This window comes from Dermacentor albipictus, chromosome 4 (assembly GCF_038994185.2).
Source record: "Dermacentor albipictus isolate Rhodes 1998 colony chromosome 4, USDA_Dalb.pri_finalv2, whole genome shotgun sequence".
Taxonomy (NCBI): domain Eukaryota; kingdom Metazoa; phylum Arthropoda; class Arachnida; order Ixodida; family Ixodidae; genus Dermacentor; species Dermacentor albipictus.
Genome location: NC_091824.1, coordinates 164294785 through 164315179, shown reverse-complemented (window position 1 = coordinate 164315179; position 20395 = coordinate 164294785). Strand labels below are relative to the sequence as shown.

The 20395-nt window shown below is 45.7% G+C and overlaps 1 protein-coding gene across 1 annotated transcript in view; it reads left to right on the top strand.

Annotated features, from left to right (window-relative positions):
* LOC135899970 (superkiller complex protein 8) overlaps nt 1–20395 on the top strand; it is a 47776-nt gene that overhangs the window by 7339 nt on the left and 20042 nt on the right. The window contains exons 3-7 of the mRNA XM_065429380.2: nt 9983–10088; nt 10742–10827; nt 12771–12857; nt 13357–13505; nt 14867–14960. Of these exons, the coding sequence (XP_065285452.1) occupies nt 9983–10088; nt 10742–10827; nt 12771–12857; nt 13357–13505; nt 14867–14960 (522 nt within the window). The remainder of the gene's footprint in view (nt 1–9982; nt 10089–10741; nt 10828–12770; nt 12858–13356; nt 13506–14866; nt 14961–20395) is intronic.

Genomic DNA, 20395 nt, shown 5'->3' with positions numbered 1-20395 from the left:
CAATGACTGATCGTTCATTGTAGAGATACGTCGGTAGAGAACGCAATCATCCGCAAACAGACGAATGGATGATGAAATTTCAGCAGGGAGGTCATTGATAAAGATTAGGAACAGACTGCACAGATAACCCTGGCAAGGTGTGTGTCCTCCTGAGGTGGGCCTCTTTGATTATCAGTCCCTGACAGTCCTGGACTGCTCGGGACTGCGGTGCTACATTCTATTTTGCTCGGACAGCTTCGAAAGCTCTGCCTACCAGTCCAAGAGCTGCCAGTATTGCATTAGTTTTTCATGGACAGGAATTCGCAGACTTTCCCCGGACTTTCGGAGCTGTCTGCAGATTTTTGCTTGGACCAGCGCAAGCAAGTTGCGACAACAGCTGTCTGAAAAAGATGCGCACTGAGTTCACCGCTCTGTTGTGAAGGATGACGAGTGCTTCTGTGTAATTTCGCACTCTAGACGGCAAATATTATACACTCAGCTGTCGCGTCTATTACACTGGTGCTTTGTGTGCCATCATGTGAGCTTTTCGTGAACTGTCAAAATTCTGCAGCTTTAGTCTTCAATGTTTCTTTAAAGGACCCTTTACCAGGCCACAATTCAAATTTTTGCTCTATGCTGGAGGTTATGTGCCTTCTAAGGAATGTTCTACCGCAATAATATTTCAAATTAGTTAATTCATAGTAGAGATATAAATATATTGTCACAGTCGGTAATGTGTGAAAAAGAGGACGATGATGGTGGCCTTGGAGACGACAAAGAAGAGTTTAGCATTATCGCTGCTCTACGCTTGTTGGCTCAGCCATTAAAAGTCATCTGTAAATACACGCACGGTTCTTCCTTCCCATAACATCATTGGTGTACGTGCGGGGTGATCACTTGCGCCAGACGGAGCTCCGCAGCGGATGTAACCTGGCCCCCATGTCATCCAAAGGAGAGAGTTCAACCACGGCCCCTTCGTCGCCACCGACGGTCATCCTGGCCCAGCCTCGCGACCGTGGCATGTTTCCTGGGATCGACAACGTTGACGTCAATGACTGGTTGCAGAATTACGAACGGGTCAGCGCACACAACAGGTGGGATAACACGCTTATGCTGGCCAATATAATATTCTACCTCAAGAAAACAGCACGGGCCTGGTTCAAAACACACGAAGAAGAGATTATGAGTTGGGACCAGTGCAAACAGAAGCTTAGAGATTTGTTCAGCAAGCCCGTCGGCCACCAACGTGCTGTGAAGAAGGACCTTGGGACCCATGTACAGACGTCCACTGAATCTTACGTGGCCTATATCCAGGACGTCCTCGCTCTTTGCCGCAAAGTGGATAACAATATGGCAGAGGCAGACAAGGTCAGCCACGTTTTAAAAGGCATCGCGAACGACGCATTTAACCTGCTTGTTTACAAGAATGTAACAACGGTCAATGAGATCAATAATGAATGTCGCCACTTTGAAAACGCAAAGAGTCGCCCCATAGTTCAACAGTTTACGCGTCTACCTAATACCGCAGCTTCATCGACGTGCGAAGACGTTTGTCCACCGCGTGAGCCCACCTCCTGCGAGAACGTCGTACGTATCGTTCGGCGAGAGATCAAAGCAGTGTCTCCTGCCACGCCAGTGACGCAGTGCTTTGACGATTCCTGGCCACTTGTGTCTCTCATTCAGTCGGTCATTCGCCAAGAACTTGCCAATGTGTGTCTTCCGTCGATCTGCTCCGCCAACCGTCCTGACTTTGCTTCGTCTGCTGCCTCTGCCCCTGTTCACCGGAGCCATTGCGGTCCATATCTGAGCTATCGCAATCCGGCCGAATGGTACACACATGACGATAGACCCATCTGCTTTTACTGTAGATGTGTGGGCCACATCTCTCGCCACTGTTGAAGTTCCCGGTCAGCCCACCCTCGACCAAGCTTTCCCGCCTACCACCGCTCCCCACTGAATCCTCGCCCGCCACCACTCTCCACCAAGGTTGAAGACGCACCTGACAACGCTCGAGCCACCGCGACCAGCCGCTCGCCATCACCACATAGTCGCCGCTCCTGTTCGCCCCAGCTGCGTCGCTCTCCATCCCCAGCTTACTGTCGCTGCTCTCCGACGGGAAACTAACTGGGGCAGCTCCTGGAGGTGACGCTGCTCTAGAACCCCGGCCTGAAATTCCTCTGCTGACCCTGCCTACTAATCGGAACCTTCTGGACCTGTACGTGGATGGTTTGCCCGTTACAGCGCTCATCGACACTGGAGCCCAAATTTCCATTGTGAGTGCGGAGCTTCGAACGCGCTTAAAGAAAGTACTTACTCCTGCTCCGACTCGACTGCTCCAGGTTGCCGGCGGTGGAACTCCGGCTGTGCTTGGAACGTGTACTGCTCGTGTCAGTGTCGCCGGTCGCCACACGGTTTTGTTTAGTGTGCTTGAACGTTGCCCTCACAATGTTGTCCTTGGGCTCGCCTTTTTGGCCGCCCATTCTGCTCTGATTGACTGTTCTGCCGGCGTTGTACAACTTTACCTACCACTACCTGTGCCCATTGACCTTCCTGCTCAAGCTCCAACAGCTTTGTTCCGCGGATTTTATACGCCTGCCATCTCTTGCAGCAACCTGCATCCCTGTCTTAGCCTGCCCACCTTACCTGACGGAGACTATGTCCTTACTCCTGCGACTTCAGTCCTGCTTTCTCACAATGTCTCCTTCCCGCACACTATCGTTTCTGTCACGGAAAATCAGACATGTCTTCCCATCCTAAATTTCGGACAGTGCCCACAAGTACTTTCTCGAGGCATATCTCTTGCCACGTTGTCACCGACGCACGAGTGCCACATTTCCACTCTATCTGTTGCGCCATCTTGGACCAATGCTCATTCTGCGCCTTCTGCATCAGCCCCGACCAATAACTTTACAAAAATGGTTGCACCGGACCTCTCAACCCAACAAGCCGCAGAGCTCCGTGGCCTCCTCGGGTCCTATTCTGATATTTTTGACCTGAACAATCGCCCTTTGTGTCAAACTACGGTCGTGAAGCAACTTATAAATACCGGCGATGCAGCATCTGTTCGCCGACGCCCATACCAGGTGTCGCCCTCTGAGCGACAAGTTATCCAGAGCGAGGTTGACAAGATGCTTGCCAAAGGGATTATTGAACACTCTTCCAGCCCATGGGCATCCCCTGTTGTTCTCCTCAAAAAGAAGGATAACAGCTGGCAATTCTGCGTTGATTATCGTAATCTAAACATGATCACCAAGAATGATGTATATCCACTTCCCCGCATTGACTATGCTCTGGATTGTCTCCACGGTGCCACTTATTTTTAATCTATAGACCTTCGCTCTGGATATTAGCAAATTGCCGTGGATGATATGGACCGTGAAAAGACCGCATTCATCACACCAGACGGCCTATATCAGTTCCGGGTAATGCCTTTTGGCTTGTGCAATGCCCCAGCGACCTTTGAAAGGATGATGGACATGCTCTTGCGTGGTTTGAAATGGTACATCTGTTTGTGCTACTTGGATGACGTCATCGTATTCTCTTCAACTTTTGCGACTCATTTTGAAAGACTTTCATCTGTTCTTTCTGTTTTTCTCACCGCTGGCTTGCGACTCAACTCGTCCAAGTGCCACTTCGGTCACCAACAAATAACCATGCTCGGACACCTCGTCGATTCGTCAGGCATTCGCCCCGACCCCGCTAAAGTTCATGCTATGCAGAATTTCCCTGTACCAACTTGTGCCAATGATGTTTGCAGCTTTATTGGCCTTTGCAATTACTTCCGCAGGTTTGTGAGAAGTTGTGCCCATGTGGCCCGTCCTCTGACTGACCTCCTGAAGAAAGACGTTCCTTTCTTTTGGGGCTCTGAAGAAGCGTCTGCTTTCTCGCAGCTCATTACGCTGCTCACCACACCTCCTGTTCTCGCCCATTTTGACGCCTCCGCTCCGACAGAAATCCGCACTGACTCCAGCGGCTACGGCATTGGCGCAATTTTAGCTCAACGCCAATGTGGGCACGACCGTGTCATCGCTTATGTCAGCCGCCTCCTCTCTCCCGAAGAGCACAATTACTCGTTTACTGAGCATGAGTGTCTCGCCCTCATTCGGGCGGTGGGCAAGTTCCGACCCTACATATATGGTCGACCATTTACAGTTACGACCGACCACTACGCCCTTTGTTGGCTTTCCTCTCTCAAGGATCCCACCGGATGCCTCGGCCGCTGGGCCCTAAGGCTGCAGGAATACACATACACTGTGGTCTACAAGTCGGGTCGTCTACATCAGGACGCCGACTGCCTGTCTCGTCATCCTGTCGATGTACCGGATGGTTTAGTGGATGTCGCACTGATCTGCGTTCTTTCGTTCTCTGCCTTGCAAGACATTGGCACTGAACAACGACGCGATGAGTCGTTACGCCCCATTATCGAACGCCTGCTCTCTGATCTGTCTGACCCATCTCTTCACATGTTCGTACTACAAAATGGCATCCTGTATCGTCGCAACATGCACCCCGATGGGCCCGAGCTCCTAACCGTCATTACGTCTCATCTGCGACAGATTGTCCTGCAGCAACTGCTCAACGTTCCCACAGCTGGGCACCTTGGCGTCATGCGGACCTATGACCGAATTCGGTGAGAGTTTTTCTGGCCCTATCTCAACCGCTCCATCCGGTGCTATGTTGCCGCGTGTGAGTCGTGTCAACACCGGAAAAGACCAGCTGTGCCTCCTGCCGGACTGCTGTAGCCTTTGGACATACTGGCTGACCCTTTTTTTCGCATTGGCGTTGATCTTCTCGGACCATTCCCTATATCAAATGATGGAAATAGGTGGATTGGCGTCGCTACGGACTATGCAACTCGCTATGGTATTACTAGAGCCCTACCGACCAGCTGCGCCGCAGACGTCGCTGATTTCTTGCTTCACGACGTTATCTTGCACCACGGTGCACCTCGTCAAATTCTCAGTGATCGCGGCAGATACTTTCTTGCCAAAGTCATAGACGGCCTACTTTGATCATGTGCTACTAAACACAAGCTTACTAGCGCTTACCATCCTTAAACTAACGGTCTTACCGAACGCCTGAACTGCACATTAACTGACATGTTAGCAATGTATGTTTCCTTTGCTCATCGCGACTGGGACATTGCTCTACCATTTGTCACGTTTGCCTACCATTCCTCGTGCCACGACACAGCTGGCTATTACCCTTCTATCTCCTCTTCGGCCGTGAGCCGACTTTGCCTTTCGAAACTCTCTTTTTGACCACACTCGACTCCCCGACAGAGTACACCCGGGATGTCATAGCCACAGCGACCCGTGTACGCCAGATTGCCCGCATTCGTCTTTCTGCTTCACAGACATGCCACAAGTGCCGTTATGACCAGCGCCATCACGACGTGCACTGTGAACCAGGTGCATCTGTGCTAGTTTGGTATCCAACTCGGCATGTTGGTCTTTCGGAGAAATTCCTCTTGCGATACTATGGCTCTTACCGCATCCTTCGCCAGGTGACCCTTGTCACATATGAAGTGTCTCCGCTAGATGCCACGGTGCCTTTACCTCTCTCTGACATCATCCACGTCAGCCGTCTCAAACCTTACCTTTCTCAGACCGATGAGCCGCACCAATAAGGTGCTTTTTCCGACGGGAGTGATGTCACAGTAGGTAATGTGGGAAGAAGAGGATGTTGATGGTGGCCTTGGAGACGACGAAGAAGAGTTTAGCATTATCGCTGCTTTACGCTTGTTGGCTCATCCATTAAAAGCCATCTATCTGTAAATAGACGCACGCTTCTTCCTTCCCGTAACAATATGAAGCGGCGCGATCTCATGATTTCAGAAGGCGAGTGTCACTGCCAGCATAGACACTCTCTCTACTTGCCCTGTCTAGCTTCTGTGAGCGAAATTCCTTCCCTGCATTCTCCCATACTGGAGCTGAAGGATCACGTGACGAATACATCACAGACCTCTCATTCATTTTTCTTCTCCCTCTCTCACGTTTTTGCTGAGTGGTCCACTTTTGGTGACAGTCTTAAATACGAGCTGTTGCATTTGTCTCGTTTCGGGCAGATTGGTATTGCGTGCTCTGCTCGAGAACACCTATCTGTGCCACAATCACAAGCAATCAGGCAGGTGTGAGAGCCGTGAGAGGTGTGAAAGAGCATGATCGCAGCGCCGGGATACGGTTGAAAGTAACATCATTTTGTTCTTTGCGAGCACGACTGCACAATGTGGGAACAAGCAGACAAAACGGAAATACATCTCTCTCGCTACGGTACGAAGAAAAACAAAAACACGCAGATATTCGGTTTGTATGTATTATTATTTATCTAAATTTTAATTTGTTTATTGAAGGAACAGATTAAACAAATGGCCTATGTTGTCTTGAATAATTCGTGAAGTCGCATGTCTCTATGAGCGACGTCGCAGCACTACCACATATGTAGGCGCACTAGCACAATGGGTCGACTCTCTGGCTGGGAATGCGGTGCCTGCGTGAAGGGCAAACATTGTTTGGTTTGAAATTTAAGCTCTTTCCACAGAGCGAATTTTATGCGCTGGGCTTGTCAGCTTAATATGATCAGACCTGGTGAGGGGCCCTTTAACAGCCAGGCACAGTGATCAGATGAATAAACATGCTTTTCTTGATGTCTTTTGCTAAATCAGTCATGCTGATTGCTATATATGTGTAGTAAACAGGTGGATTTCACTTTTCAGGTGAGTGAAGCTTGTGTGCAAGGAAGCATATCACACGTTATGTGGCTGTTCCAAGCTGGTAGATGGGTTGGTACATAATCGAAGATTTGCTGATAACCCGTCTGCTGCCAAACTCGAGTGTTTGCACTTTGACGTGCAGGATTTGTACATGGTGTACACACACTCTGTCCTAGATAACCATTGGGCATTTTGTGAGAGGTTTCATGAGCTTTGAGAATATTGGCGGGTGCTTTCTGCGTGAACAGCGAAGTGACAAGGTTGCGATTTTCCTTAAATTCATGTAGGAATTCCAGTTAAATTTTGCAGGCAATGAAATAGCCTAATTACAGTGGTTATGCGGCAGAAAGTGAGAACGCGACCTAACCTACACTTTGCGAGCATATTCTATGTGCTCAGGCTGCGATTGCACTATGCAAGTGTTATGATTGTGTCATTGATGTGGCGTCTGAGGTTGCACCATCTCAGAGGCCACAATAATGAATCTGCTGTGTAGTGGTGCAATCTACAAGTAGCTATGAGCAGATGATGGCAGCCTGGCGAACCACTTCCGTTCATGGTGCTTTCAAATGAAACCTCGGACAGTCCACAACAGCTGAATCATGTGACTGTGACATGCCCTTCTGTCAGGGCTTGTCAGACCAGAAGCTGCGGACGGTTTGCAGGCAGTCCAGGATTGCATAATCGAAGAAGCCCAGTGTAGCAGACAGGGCTTGCACTGGAGCACGCCTTGTGCGCTTGCCCTTAATATTGCCAATCTCCTTTGTTCTCGCTGCTATGAAGGTCTGCCATACCGTGTAGTCGATAGTTACGGGAAATTATAAAATATATCAAGTAGGCTGTACTTGTAACATGCAGTAGTGCTAATATTGGAAAACCGCTGAAGTAAACTGAGTGAAATTTGCAACATTAATAAAATAAGAGCATATTTTTAAGGCGTTAGCTTTTCTTAGCTTGTGGCTCAGTTTTGTGCCGTCCACAGTGAGGGCTGATCCTGGAGAAAGTGCAGTCAACAGTTCTTGAATTAGGAAGGAACAGCGCCAACTAAGACGATCACGAGAGGGAGAACGACACAGGACAAGCGCTAACTTCATCTATCTTTATTCACCGAAAAATCTGCAAATATAAGGAAAATCAGACATGCACACAATGACCATAATGTATCATCTGCCAAACTGTTCTAGACAGGACATTTCACTTTTGAAGAGGGTCACAGAAGTATCACTAACACAGCTTTTTCTCTCTTCTCTATATGGAATGCTTCCAAAACCTCACGTGCCTTTGTTTCCCTGCTTCTGCCAAGAATCTTTATCTCTTGGAACCGTGGTTCACACTTCTTGCGGTACAGGCATTGTTTCCGTGGCGAATGTTCTGCTGCTCGGTCACACGCAGTGCAAGTTGCACAATGTTGCGAAAGATGCGCACCTCCTTCTTTCAGCGACCGCACATGTTCAGCTGCATGGTCATTCATGCATCTACCCGGTTGGCCCACATAGGTTTTCCCACAGGTCAAAGGTATTTCATATACCACACCGGTGGAGCACTTCACAAACTGCTTTCCATGTTTTTTGGTGCAGCTACTCCTCGTATCATCGCTACTACGTGCTACTAAGGCTCTATTCTGGATTACAATAGTACTTGAAAATGTTATATGTTACTTAAGACAAATGAGGCAAACGAATCTTGTCGGAAATTTGTCTGTATGCACTAGTTTACTTGCCTGCTTTTCATTGTAAAAATGCGTCACATGCAATAAATATTTTTGTTTGCTGGTCACGTGATCAGCTAATGATGAGAACTGCATTCTTGAACTGCTCACAAAATGCACACATAAAAAATGAGCTTCTTGTCTTTCTTTATGTTGAACTGTTTATAAATCCTCAAACATGTAGATGCTGTCCATTCAAATTGGGAAAGAAAGAAAAATTTAGAAAAGCACCCAGAAAGTTTGAACGAGATAATCAACGTTGCTATCGTAAAAGAGGCAAGAAAGTTCTACTTCATGAACTTTATGTACTTGTGTATTTTTGTGCTCATCTTAACTCATGACTGTCACTGAAAATGCACGCTCCTCACAGCTCTGATCTAGCGTTAATAATGCCACAATAGTGGCACAACTTCTGCCTTTTGTAGCTTTATGGTGCTATTCATGTATTCTTTGAGGCATCTATAACCTGCAACAGTATAGAGGAGTGCCTTTTTCTTGCCGGCACTCTGATTTTCGTTACCAGGCACCAAGCAAACACTTTGTGACTGTGCGCCAGGAACATGTGAATTCCGTTGCCATTGTCGTTGTCATTGATGGCGCCACATGTCTGGTTCAAAACATCTGTGCGCGAGACCTATAGCTGTGGTAAAGCTGGGGATGACGAAGCAGCCTAACGGCAACTTAAACGTGTTGACAACAACAACAGTTGCAGTCTCTGTAACAGAATGGTCTGACAGATGGACAGGGCAAGTCCAGTTTCAAAGCACCTAATAGCTGTTGCAGCAAGATAAAGGCACTTGTCACCTGTGCTGATGCCGGCAAAAAGAAAAAAGGAAAAGTAGATTTTGCAGGAACAAAACTGCGGTGCCATCTCACTGTAGTAGTGAAATACAGAACACTTTGCTTTGGTCTAATAATGAAAGGTGGAAGTACCATTTTGTTACAGTGTAATTAAATTTTATTGTCAACATGAACTCTCAAATGCTTGCAAACTGTACAGAAACAGTTAGTTTTTGTTTTGTGTATGGAAACTTTAGAACTGTTGTTACTGTAGTCTTTTCTCTATAGTTTCCTTGTCTTTTTTTTTTACTTTTTTGAACCTATCTACAGATAAAGAGAAGAGTAGCTGGAGCTACCAACAGGCACTAACATCTCCTTGCGTATAGTTAGTAAAAAAAATAAAATACTATTGTCTGGCATTGCTGCGAATGATGTGCGCTTCTGTTCTTTTCTGGGAGGAACAGGCAAGTAATACGTGCAAATGTGGTATAAAACTGCATGCACAGGAAAATGCCACCTTTGTATAAAATTTGAGCGCGAATGAGTCATCGGTTTAGCTGAAAGAGCTATGCATATTTAATGCTCCAACTTCAACAATGTTTGGTACAAAATCAACAAGTAAAATGACATATGCTGCTTCACATGTGCTGGGCAAAAGAGAAATAAGTCATGTGAATGTACATCATAAGGAATTCAAACATTCTTCCAAGCCCTGAAAATTCTTGGCAGCAATTGTTTTTCTGGTTTGATCAATGTTACCCAAAAAGGCCAGGCGCTGATTATTTACTTATGGTTATTTTTAGCCCATGATGATGCAATCTGGAGCTGTGCTTGGTCGAAGTCGCCGAAAGATGGGACGAACCACATTTTGACTGGTTCTGTTGACGACACCGTGAAGTGCTGGAAATGGCAAGTTGAACTGTTCACTCCAGTTAAAGTTGTATAGGTTCACTTGAATTCAGGTTTTTTCGCTCGTACTTATCTGTCATTCAGGAAAATCTATTCTTTGTATTAATTTTATCACTAATATGCATTTGTTCATGACTTATGACTATTAGCGTACATCTTTAAGAGATTAAATTTTTTTGTATGACATATTTAGCTATGCAATGTACAACAAAAGTTGGAGGAATTTGCTTGTAAACAACGCAACCTAAAAGTATATTATAAGAACACAATACAAGAACAGGAAATTAGCACATTTCTGATTGCAAAATTATATTGTAAAATGCTTCTTTACATCTTCATATCTCATTATTGCACGGGAACATAGTGTTAAAAAATCTGAAAGCCTTGATCTAAAACATGCACAGTTAGAATGTTAGTTATCTAGTATTTTCGCTGGTTTGGTGTATACTATATTTGCGGGCTTGCGTATATAGAGGTAGTTTATCAGTAAACATTTAGACCTAATCTAGTGACTTTTCTTGTAATAATAGCAGCAGGATATCTGCACACTTGGTATGTGTTTATGAGCTCTATGGCTAGGCTGGGTATGCAAGTAACAAATAGAACTTACTGTCAAGTTAACCACAGCTGCGCAACATTTAATTTTTTTTCAGGGACGATGAGAAACTGGAACTGCTGCATGTTTTTGAGGGCCACGCTCTTGGTGTCTTCTCTGTTGACGTATCTCATGATGGCAAAGGTGTGTTTTTCTTAGTCTTTATTCTGGTTTCTACACTTGTATTCTCTTAGGGGACATTAAAGAGAAACACTAAATCAGATGAAATTGATAAAGTATTTCAGAACCCTATTTTCGTTAATTTCACAGTAATAGGTTGAAGATAAAATGGAGGTTGAAGTTCCATTTTCAAATTTCGCACCAGAATGCCAGTGCGACGTCACACATTTAAAAGTATTTTTTTCACTCTTTTACTGTTTTGGCACAGTAAAAGTTTTGAAATTTTGAAGTTAAATTTTTGGCTGTTTTAGAATATAATGTGGGCATCTTTACTGTTACAAAATTAACTAAACCTCAGCAAGTGCTGTCACAATCCATGATGTCATGGTGGGCGGCTGGTGAGTAACTTCAAGGCAGCATCATCTGTCTGTTTCTGTCTCTTTTCTGGTACATTAACCAGAGTGGCTGTTTTAGTGTTGCCTAATGTTGCATTACACTAGGAGAATGCCAGCATACTTGGAAAAAGGAAAAACTTGAGAGGCAGACATAGACAAAGCGATAGGAAGGTGGCTGGATTAACAACTGAAGTTTATTCATGAAAACGACGTCCCCCAAGTCCGTACTGAACATGTGCAAGGCACAACATATCACATGCATGATAATCATTTTAACTGTACACGGTGACATTGATCAAGAAATTCAAGTTCTTTCTCGTGGTCAAGTTTATAGATGTGCTAAGCTTTAATCAACTCTCTTTCTTGCTGAGTCTTAGCCTTCCCCACGACTGATACGTTGTCAAATATTGGAGTGCAACTGCACTGCTTACAATGTAGCGGAAGATTATCTCCCATACCAGATTATCATGCTCACGCATCCAATCATTCATACAATGACTGGTTTGTCCTATGTTTACCGCATTTTAATGGGATACTGTACGATACACACGTGTCGCACATACAAAACTTGTTAACATGCTTGGTACTGCACGCACTCCTTCGAAAATTGTGCTGCAAAATCCTCATGTAAAGCTTTGCAAGCATACAAGGTGCAGAACATACCAAACTGACGTCGTTTCTTGCCGCAACCGTTTTAAATTTGTGTGAAATACAATGTACATACGGCATAACCATCGGGTTCTTTTTTCTTTTGTCCCGCACTTCGCGATCCCTTCCGTTTTTCGTTTTCAAACATTTGTGCCATTTCACCACTGCAGTGATCAAAGCCTTGGGATAGCCTGTCACTAACAGTCTCCTCTCTTGCTGGGTGGCACTGTCTTGCATTTGATGCTTACAATTCTTTTCCACCGCATTGGACAAGCACAAGTTGACTATGCCATGCATAACCAGTTTTGAGTAAGCAGATTGGTATGGTAGTAGCGTCTTTTTAGTTCTTGGACTATAAACCCAGCAAATGTGAGCATGAGTATGAAATGTTAGTCAGATCTAAAAAACTTGATGGAATTATCATGTTGTGCTTCGTGGGTGAACAAAGATGTCGAAAGCAATCCTGAGACACTGATAAGACACTGCGGATGATGTCAGTGAGGCAATCACTTTGTCCAATATTTAAAAAAACAAGGAAATCATCTACATACCTAAAGAGTCAGGCAACACGGTAATCATTAATGGGGTCACAAAGGGACTTTTGAAACTTCGCTAAGAAAGTACCACACACCATCGGTGTAACACTGGACCCCTTTACATATACCATTTTGTAAAAACACCTTGCCCTCGAATTTAACAAAAGAAAGATTTTTTAACAAAAACATTTCTCAGTTTAGTATTAGTTGAGGGGAAGTATATAGCTTGAGGTGTGTGATAAACAAATAGTTGGCATAATAAAAAGGTTATAGAGAAGAACTAAATCTCGAAATGAGAAAATTATTGAGAAACAAAAACATCTACGATTACATGATAAAACATGTTATTCACAAAAAAATATTTCTTTTTTCTGTGTTATTCTCGCAGTTGCTGCATCAAGTTCCTTGGACAGCAACATAAAGCTCTGGGATTTGGATACTGGTGAAGAAAAAAAAAATATTGATGCAGGTCCCGGTAAGGAAATTTACAGCTGATTTCCACCACCTCACTTTTTGTGTTCAGGTTTTCATAAGTAAAGGTGGGAAGTTGCTTTTCTGCTAATAGACATTGTTCGTGGGCGGTTACTTGAGTTGGCAGTATGTTTTTTTTTAAGCACAAAGGAACTAGTATTAGGCAGGGCAGTGTAAATCATGGCTCTCATTTTCAGTCTCTTAATAAGGACAAATTTTATGAGCAGGGAGCCATTTCTTACAAAATGCAGCAGTTTGATACAATGAAAATCACCATAGGAACGTTTATCACATGGGGCCTCTGTGTGTCAGTAGTGTATTCAGAGTGTAATTATTTTCTATTCACATAAGTAAATGCACCCTGCCAATTTCCTTAGAAGCAAGTAGAAAACACTATGGAGTAGGTAATAATAATATCAACAATATATACTGCTACTATAGTACAGGTATGAAATATACTGCTGTTTATCTAATATTATTTGCTTCCTTTTCTTTCTCTACAGTTGACGCTTGGTCTGTGACCTTCTCACCTGACTCTCGATTTCTGGCATCTGGATCCCATTCAGGCAAAATCAACCTCTATGGCATTGAATCCTGCAAGTTGGAATCCTCACTTGACACAACGGGGAAGTTCACGCTTAGCATTGCGTTCGTGAGTCCTTTTCTCTCCTCATGTTTAAAGTGCCTGCATGCAAGAGAGGTCAATGTTTGATGGGCTGCGATGTTTAAGACATTGCAGCCTAGGGTGCTTCTTTTCATTAGTCTTAGTGCGCTTTTTTTTCACACGGGCTTCTATTTTCATAACGTTCTACAAAACATGACTCGCATGTGGTAAGGTGTACTTTGGCCAGACTTATCATTGAGTTAATCGGAGAGCATAGGAACATCTGTAAGAAATAATTGTGCATTAGATTCACAGGTGTGTAGTTGGCACCATCCTTGTGTAGAGCATGGGAATGGTGGCCTCTGGGGTGTTCAGAGGCAGCCAGCAACTTTCACGAATTTCGGCAAACTAAAGACAAACAGGGACAATTCGCACGTGTAAGACTAACATTTATAATTGAAAAAAAAAAAGACCATCAAAGAAAACAACTCAAAACAAACACTAGACAGCGCAACGTAATGGTACACATTTACAAAAGTCCTCATATGCGATGCATAGATAAGTCCAACATATTTACATTGAGCCCGACGTGGCCACGTCACCTCATCACCACTGCTTCCAACAACATGTCAATAGGCCCATGGTTGGCCTGGTCGGGTGATCAGGGCAAGGGGTGACTGAAATGCCTGGATCGCCCGGCCAACTCTGCTTGCCTGCGAATCATAGCTGCAGGGAGTCTTGGAGACGGTGCTATCAGCCTGTAGCTGCAGTCTTCGGTGGGGCGCCCGCTCAGCTCAAGGGTCACAGCCACGGCAGCTGAAGTGCAGCTTCCACTAGGTTGTCACCATCTCCACGAACCTTACACTCTATTCAGCCTCCAGCTCCTTCTGCATCCACCGTCCTAGAGTGTAGCTGGGCTGCTCTCTTCTGCTACGCGTCCTTTTGGCCCGTTGGCCACATAGCTCCACATGAATTTTTGCACATCTTCTTTTTTCATATATTCCATTCTTTATATTAGGATACTTTCTTTTATTTCTTCCACAGCCTCCTTGTGCTGTTTTGTCCTCTTCATATCTTCTGCTTTTTCGTCCTCTCCCTTTCTTTCTTGGCTCATGACAGCGACGTCTAAAGCTAGCTGCTGGGCCTGGTGTATAACAGTAGCTGCTGGACATGTTTGGGCCCAGCAACTACCGTTAGACATTGCTTGCTGGCTCCTGAGTGCCCCGGAGGCTGCCATTCTCGCGGTCTACACAAAAGTGATGCCAACTGTACTGCCAAGCCTAAAATGTGAGCAGCAGCTGCATATTTTCACTATCTACTAGTGCAAAAGGCAGGATTGAGGTTCACATACTGATCTATTAGCAGGCATGGTTTTCTTGACTTATTTGGTGCTCAATGTTTCCTTGCAGAGTCCAGATGGAAAGTACATTGCAAGTGGTGCCATTGATGGCATCATCAATGTGTTTGATATTTCCACAGGAAAGCTGGTGCACACCCTCGAAGGTGATTTTTTTGTTGACAGCAATGTTTTTGTTACGTGGCTGGTGACAGGTGGCTCAGTGCATAATAGGTAGCATGTCATTGTCGACCATGTTCTTGGGGGTGGGGAAGGGGCTGCATAAACTATATAAATGTGCCTTCTTTGTACACACTCCTCTATCACAGTACCTTTCAATAAGAAATGATTAAGGGGCAGTCAAATAGGGAAGGGTGGTGCCTAAAACTAGTCAAATGCAATATCCTACTACTCATAAAAAGACAGTAAAAGGTGTTACAGAAATTCTGAGAGTTGTCTACTAATGCATAAACATTCTTTGGCTTGGCTGTTACTTCACTTTGCTTACTTGCTTTCCCTAGCTTACGCATGTATACCTGTCGCTTTCCCGCTGCCAAAAAAATGAAATCTGTGTACTGAACGGTGTGGAGATAAGTTGCAAGGAAGCTGCATGACCCTTTCAAAGCTATCGTATCAACTTAGCCAGAACGCCATCACAACTAGTTTCACCACAGCTGTTCTTTCCCTTTGTATTTTAACGTGATAGCGTTAAGAGCCCCATGTCATAGAAAGTGTGGAGCTGGGGCATTGGCGTCGTCGTCCATTAAAGGGACACTAAAGGCAAATATAAAGTGAAGCTATAGTGATAGATTAGTGCTTGAGAATCTCTAAGGCGTCAATATTACTGTAAACAGAGCCTTAAGGGGAGACCCGGGCCGAGCGAGAAATTGATGTAAATGCAGGACATGATTAGAGACTCCCCAGGAACATTCAAGTACTGTCCCAATGACGAAAGCACTCCTCAGTTAAATTCTGTCACTAGTACTGAACCACTCGTTGCAAAAAAAATCCTTGTATTGTATAATAAGACGAAATAATATGCTACTTTCCAAGGTCTATTTCATATTTTGAAAAAAAAAAAAGAACTCGTTGAAGTTACCCTTGACAATGACGTCCGCAGTCAAAAGGTTTCGTTTTCGCTTGACTCCGCACCGCCCACGCTTTCGCGTTTCAGTAGTTATCGCGTAGTGCTGTGCTGGTTTTGCTGGCTCGCGAAACTTGCACAAACTGCAAATAGTAGAGAATTCAAATTCCATGTGATGTCGCAGGATGAATGGTCTATGCCACTTGACCAAAAAGCAGCTGCAGCAGCGAATCCACTGCTCCATCTTGACTCAGTACCGCCGTCTGTCAGGCACTGGTTTAGTCACCAACGGCAGCAAAGAGTGGTGATGGCGTATGCAACATCACCACTCCCCCGGTTAGGTGGCGGGAGATTCGAATTTCAAAAAAAAGTATTCGGACCCTTCAGATGTAATTTCCTCGTAAACTAAATCTTTTCTTGGCAAGAAACAGGCATTGTGAGGTTTCGGGAATGGTATGTAAACAGTTCATTTCGACTTAGTATTTGCCTTTAGTGTCCCTTTAAACAAAAATCATTCCGAACCATGCAAGCCCTCCGCTTGGCGCATAGGCGTTGCTGAAATAATTGAATTTCTCAAAGTAAAATGCGTCGGAAAATTTGTAAAGTGCAGACACAACCTACAGACATAATAGTGTTGGATTGTAATTTGAATGTACTAGGAAACATGATTCCGTTAAGCGGAAACTCAAACACAAACCAACCTTTTTCAGCTGCTGTTTGAGGTCTGTCTTAGTAGGAGCAGCGTGCCCCACTTGCTTCCTTGCAACACCATCCAGATGGTGTTTGTCTCTGCACAACTGCGGCAGCGTCTGCCGTTGCAAGAGCGGGAGGGGCAAAGAACCAGGAAGCTCACCTTAGTGCATGGCGTTCACCACTAGCATTTCCATGAAAACATTACGATTACATAAGCTGCAGTCGCCAGGAATCATGAGAAGCAGTAAGGGATCTTTGAATGCTATTGCTCTTAAAGGTGAAAAAGCTTAAGCGTCCTCAAAGTTTTTTATTTCCTTTTCCTTTTTTGCTAACACCTTGAGGTGGCGATGGTGACGTCACCAGATTTTTTTAATGCCACCAATCATTTATTATTATTATTATTATTATTATTATTATTATTATTATTATTATTATTATTATTATTATTATTATTATTATTATTGCATATACCGATCATTCTTAGAATATTTTTATACTCAGCATCCCCACAGCAGGCTTCTCTGCACATGAACCCGCAATGCAAGAAAGTAAGCGTTCAAGGTGGCCTTTTCACGCTTTTCTCTCTGATCAATTTCTGATCAACACCCGTTCCTGCATTGAGCGTCGGTATGCATAGGCCATCCCACCTAACCATGCGAACAAACACAGCGAAGGATGAAAGAGCGAACATGGAGCGCAGCGGGTGATGAAGGACTGCGATAGAAAATAGAGCGTGAGAAGGAAAGTGGAGGAGGAGGATAGGGTGAAAGCGTGAGTGCCGTGCAAGATGGATTCTGTGGTGACGATGGCTACGAGATGGCGCCAGAGTAGCATGCATCAGTCATATGGAAACGAAGCACTGCATTACCAGAGGTCTGTCCGTGGCGGCTGCTGTGAATCACGCCCACGCGTCACCTACGCACTGCCATTTGCAAGGCAGAGTATCTGCGCCAGCCAATATTTCGCGAAGTGTGTTCTACAGTGTGCGTTGCTCTTATAAATATGTTGTCAGAAAGGCTGTAGTGCAAGAATGGTTGCTTTTTGCTGTTTTTAAAGTGCCTCTCACCATGTCTAGCCATTTTGAGCTGACAAGTGCAGAACATATATTGCACGATAACAATCGTGTCTGCGAAGTATTACATCGCTAGACACTGCACGCTGCAAACGCTGCAATCGAACGCTGTTTTTCCTTCTCCTTGCGGCCGCCGTGCTCCAAGCCGGAGGATGACGTACACGTGCTAGTGCGTCTATGTACACGTGTTTGCACTGTGATGTTGCTCGTGGTGACATGAGACTTCAAGAATTATTCAAGGCAACATCTGTTACTTGTGTAATATGTTTCTTGAGCAGACAAATGAAAGCTTAAAAAAATCATAAAATGCACAAACTGAATGTCTGCATGTTCTTGTTTTACTTCGCACCGCAGCAACATGTACTTCTGTTTCGTCTGCTTGTTCTCATGTCGTGCATTTTGCAAGCACAGACACTGAAACTATACCATTTTCTACCGTGTTCCAGCGTGAGATCATGCTCTGTGATCCGTTGTTGCCTGCCTCAGTATTAGCGTAGCACTGACTTATACTGCTAGTCAGGTGTCCTTGTGCACAGCGCGCAAAATTATGTGCTGTGCAAAATGAAACAATCGCAACAACTCGCCTGTGACGCAGCCAGCGGTAGTATGCACAACCGCAAAAAAAAAGCAAGAAAAAAATATGAAGGCACGGCCCGTGACGTATGCGTAACACGATCCTCAAGGTCTGGTACGGGAGGACGGAGGGAAAGAATTTCGCTTGCGGAGGCAAGACGGGGCGAGTGGAGAGTGTCTCACTTGGCAGTGGAGCTTGCCTCCTGTAATCATGGGTTCGTGGCACTGAAATATTTCTATCTTGGCTATTAATGAGCTGATTTGAAAAATTTTAGCGACAGAATGTTTCCTAGAGGACATGTAACAACTTCCAGCATATAATCAAAATTTGCTATGGAGCTTGGTGAGAGGCCCTTTAAACAAGTGTAGTATAGCCATTAAGTGAAATGGTGCTTCAAGAGTCTCTTTTCTTAGCAAAAGAATATAGCTTTTGCATGCCTTTATAAGAAAATGCGTGGGATTTCAAGTATATCTTTCATTATATTGCCGCGAATCTGTGCAGTGCTTGCTCACTCTTTAAGTCTGCTGCCATGCCGCTTTATCGCTTTGTTTGCGACGCAAGACGCACCCAGATTTATCCCGATAGAGCTCGCTATCAACTTTAAATTGAGCGCAGACGACAGCGGCGGGAATTCTGTTCGACGACCGCCGAGCACGCTGGTCGCCTCGCCGCCACCGGGTAATTCAGGGCATTGTGGGCGCAAGTCAGCCCAATAAACAGTCTTCTTTCGACGAACTTTTGTCCGTTCTCATCGCCCCTGCGACTGCCGTCACCACTACGTGACATCTGGTGGAGGTGCGGGGTAGCCTTCCGTGTTCCGGACGCGTCCTTCAAGTCGTGAAGCCAGCCCTCAGCGCTTCGCACTTGAGGATGAGCCAGCAGCTCAGTGAGCCAGCCGACGTTTCCAGGGAGAGGATCCTGAGTTCGGGACCTTGCCGGACCGCACCAGAAAGCGAAAAGACACCGCTACGAGTACCGCAACCTCGCCGAAAATGTCGACACCGATCATACTGCAGCAGCCTTGGGGGCCGCCAACCTTCAATGGATCCCTAGGCGAAGACCCCGAAGAATGGTTGGAGCAATTTGAGCGTGTGGCATCGTTCAACAAGTGGGATGATACGGCAAAAATTGGACAGGTATTTTTCTCATTGGAGGGCTCCGCACGCACGTGGTACGAAAACCACGAGTCGTCCCTAACGACATGGGAGCTATTCAAGAGGGAACTATTGAAGGTATTCAGCAGTGTCATGAGGAAAGAAAGAGCTGAACAACTCCTCGAGTCCAGGATCCAGCTGCCAAATGAGCCCGTCCGTGGTTACGTCGAAGAGATGAAGCGCCTATTTCGCCGCGCCGACCCCGAGATGACCGAGGAAAAGAAAGTTCAGTTTTTAATGCGCGGCGTAAAAGAACAACTCTTTGGTAGCCTCGTCCGCCAGCCACCAAAAACAGTCCAGGAATTCATGCAAGAAGCCAGCACGATTGAGAAAACCCTTGACGTTCGGGCTCGGCAGTACAACTGCCCTTCCTCTGTCTGTGCAATCCGTCCGGACACGACGACCACCACCAGTGACAACTTGCGGGAAGTGATCCACGAAATTGTTCGCGAGGAGCTACGCCGATTACTGCCATCTTCCGCACAGCTGCAAGCAGCAACTCTCATGGATGTGGTACGGGAAGAAGTGCAACAGGCACTTGGCACCCCGACGGCCACAGAACCCCAGGCCTTGACGTATGCCGCTGTAGTACGCACTCGTCAGCCCCAACGACAACCACCACATCCTGTCCGACATCTTGTTCCCGAACACCGCCTCCCTGCCCCCGCCCGCCCATCCTACAAGCAACCCTCAAGCCCCAGGAAATGCAACGCCTGGAGGACTTCTGACAACCGGCCGTTGTGCTACCATTGCGGTGAGGCCGGCCATATTCTTCGTCACTGCTTGTACCGACGTATCGGTTTTCGAGGATTTGCCGTTGACGTTCCACGACCACGCTTCGGCCAACGTTCGCAGGAAATCGACGAGTACCTGCGTCAAGAGGAGTACACACCGAACTGCCTTTTGCGCTCACCATCGCCGTCAACGTCGCGCTTTGTGTCGCCACACCGCAGCTACGCAGCCGGGGTACGGGGAAGGTCTCCGAACCCTCGTTGGGGAAACTAAAGACGGCAACCTCTGGAGGT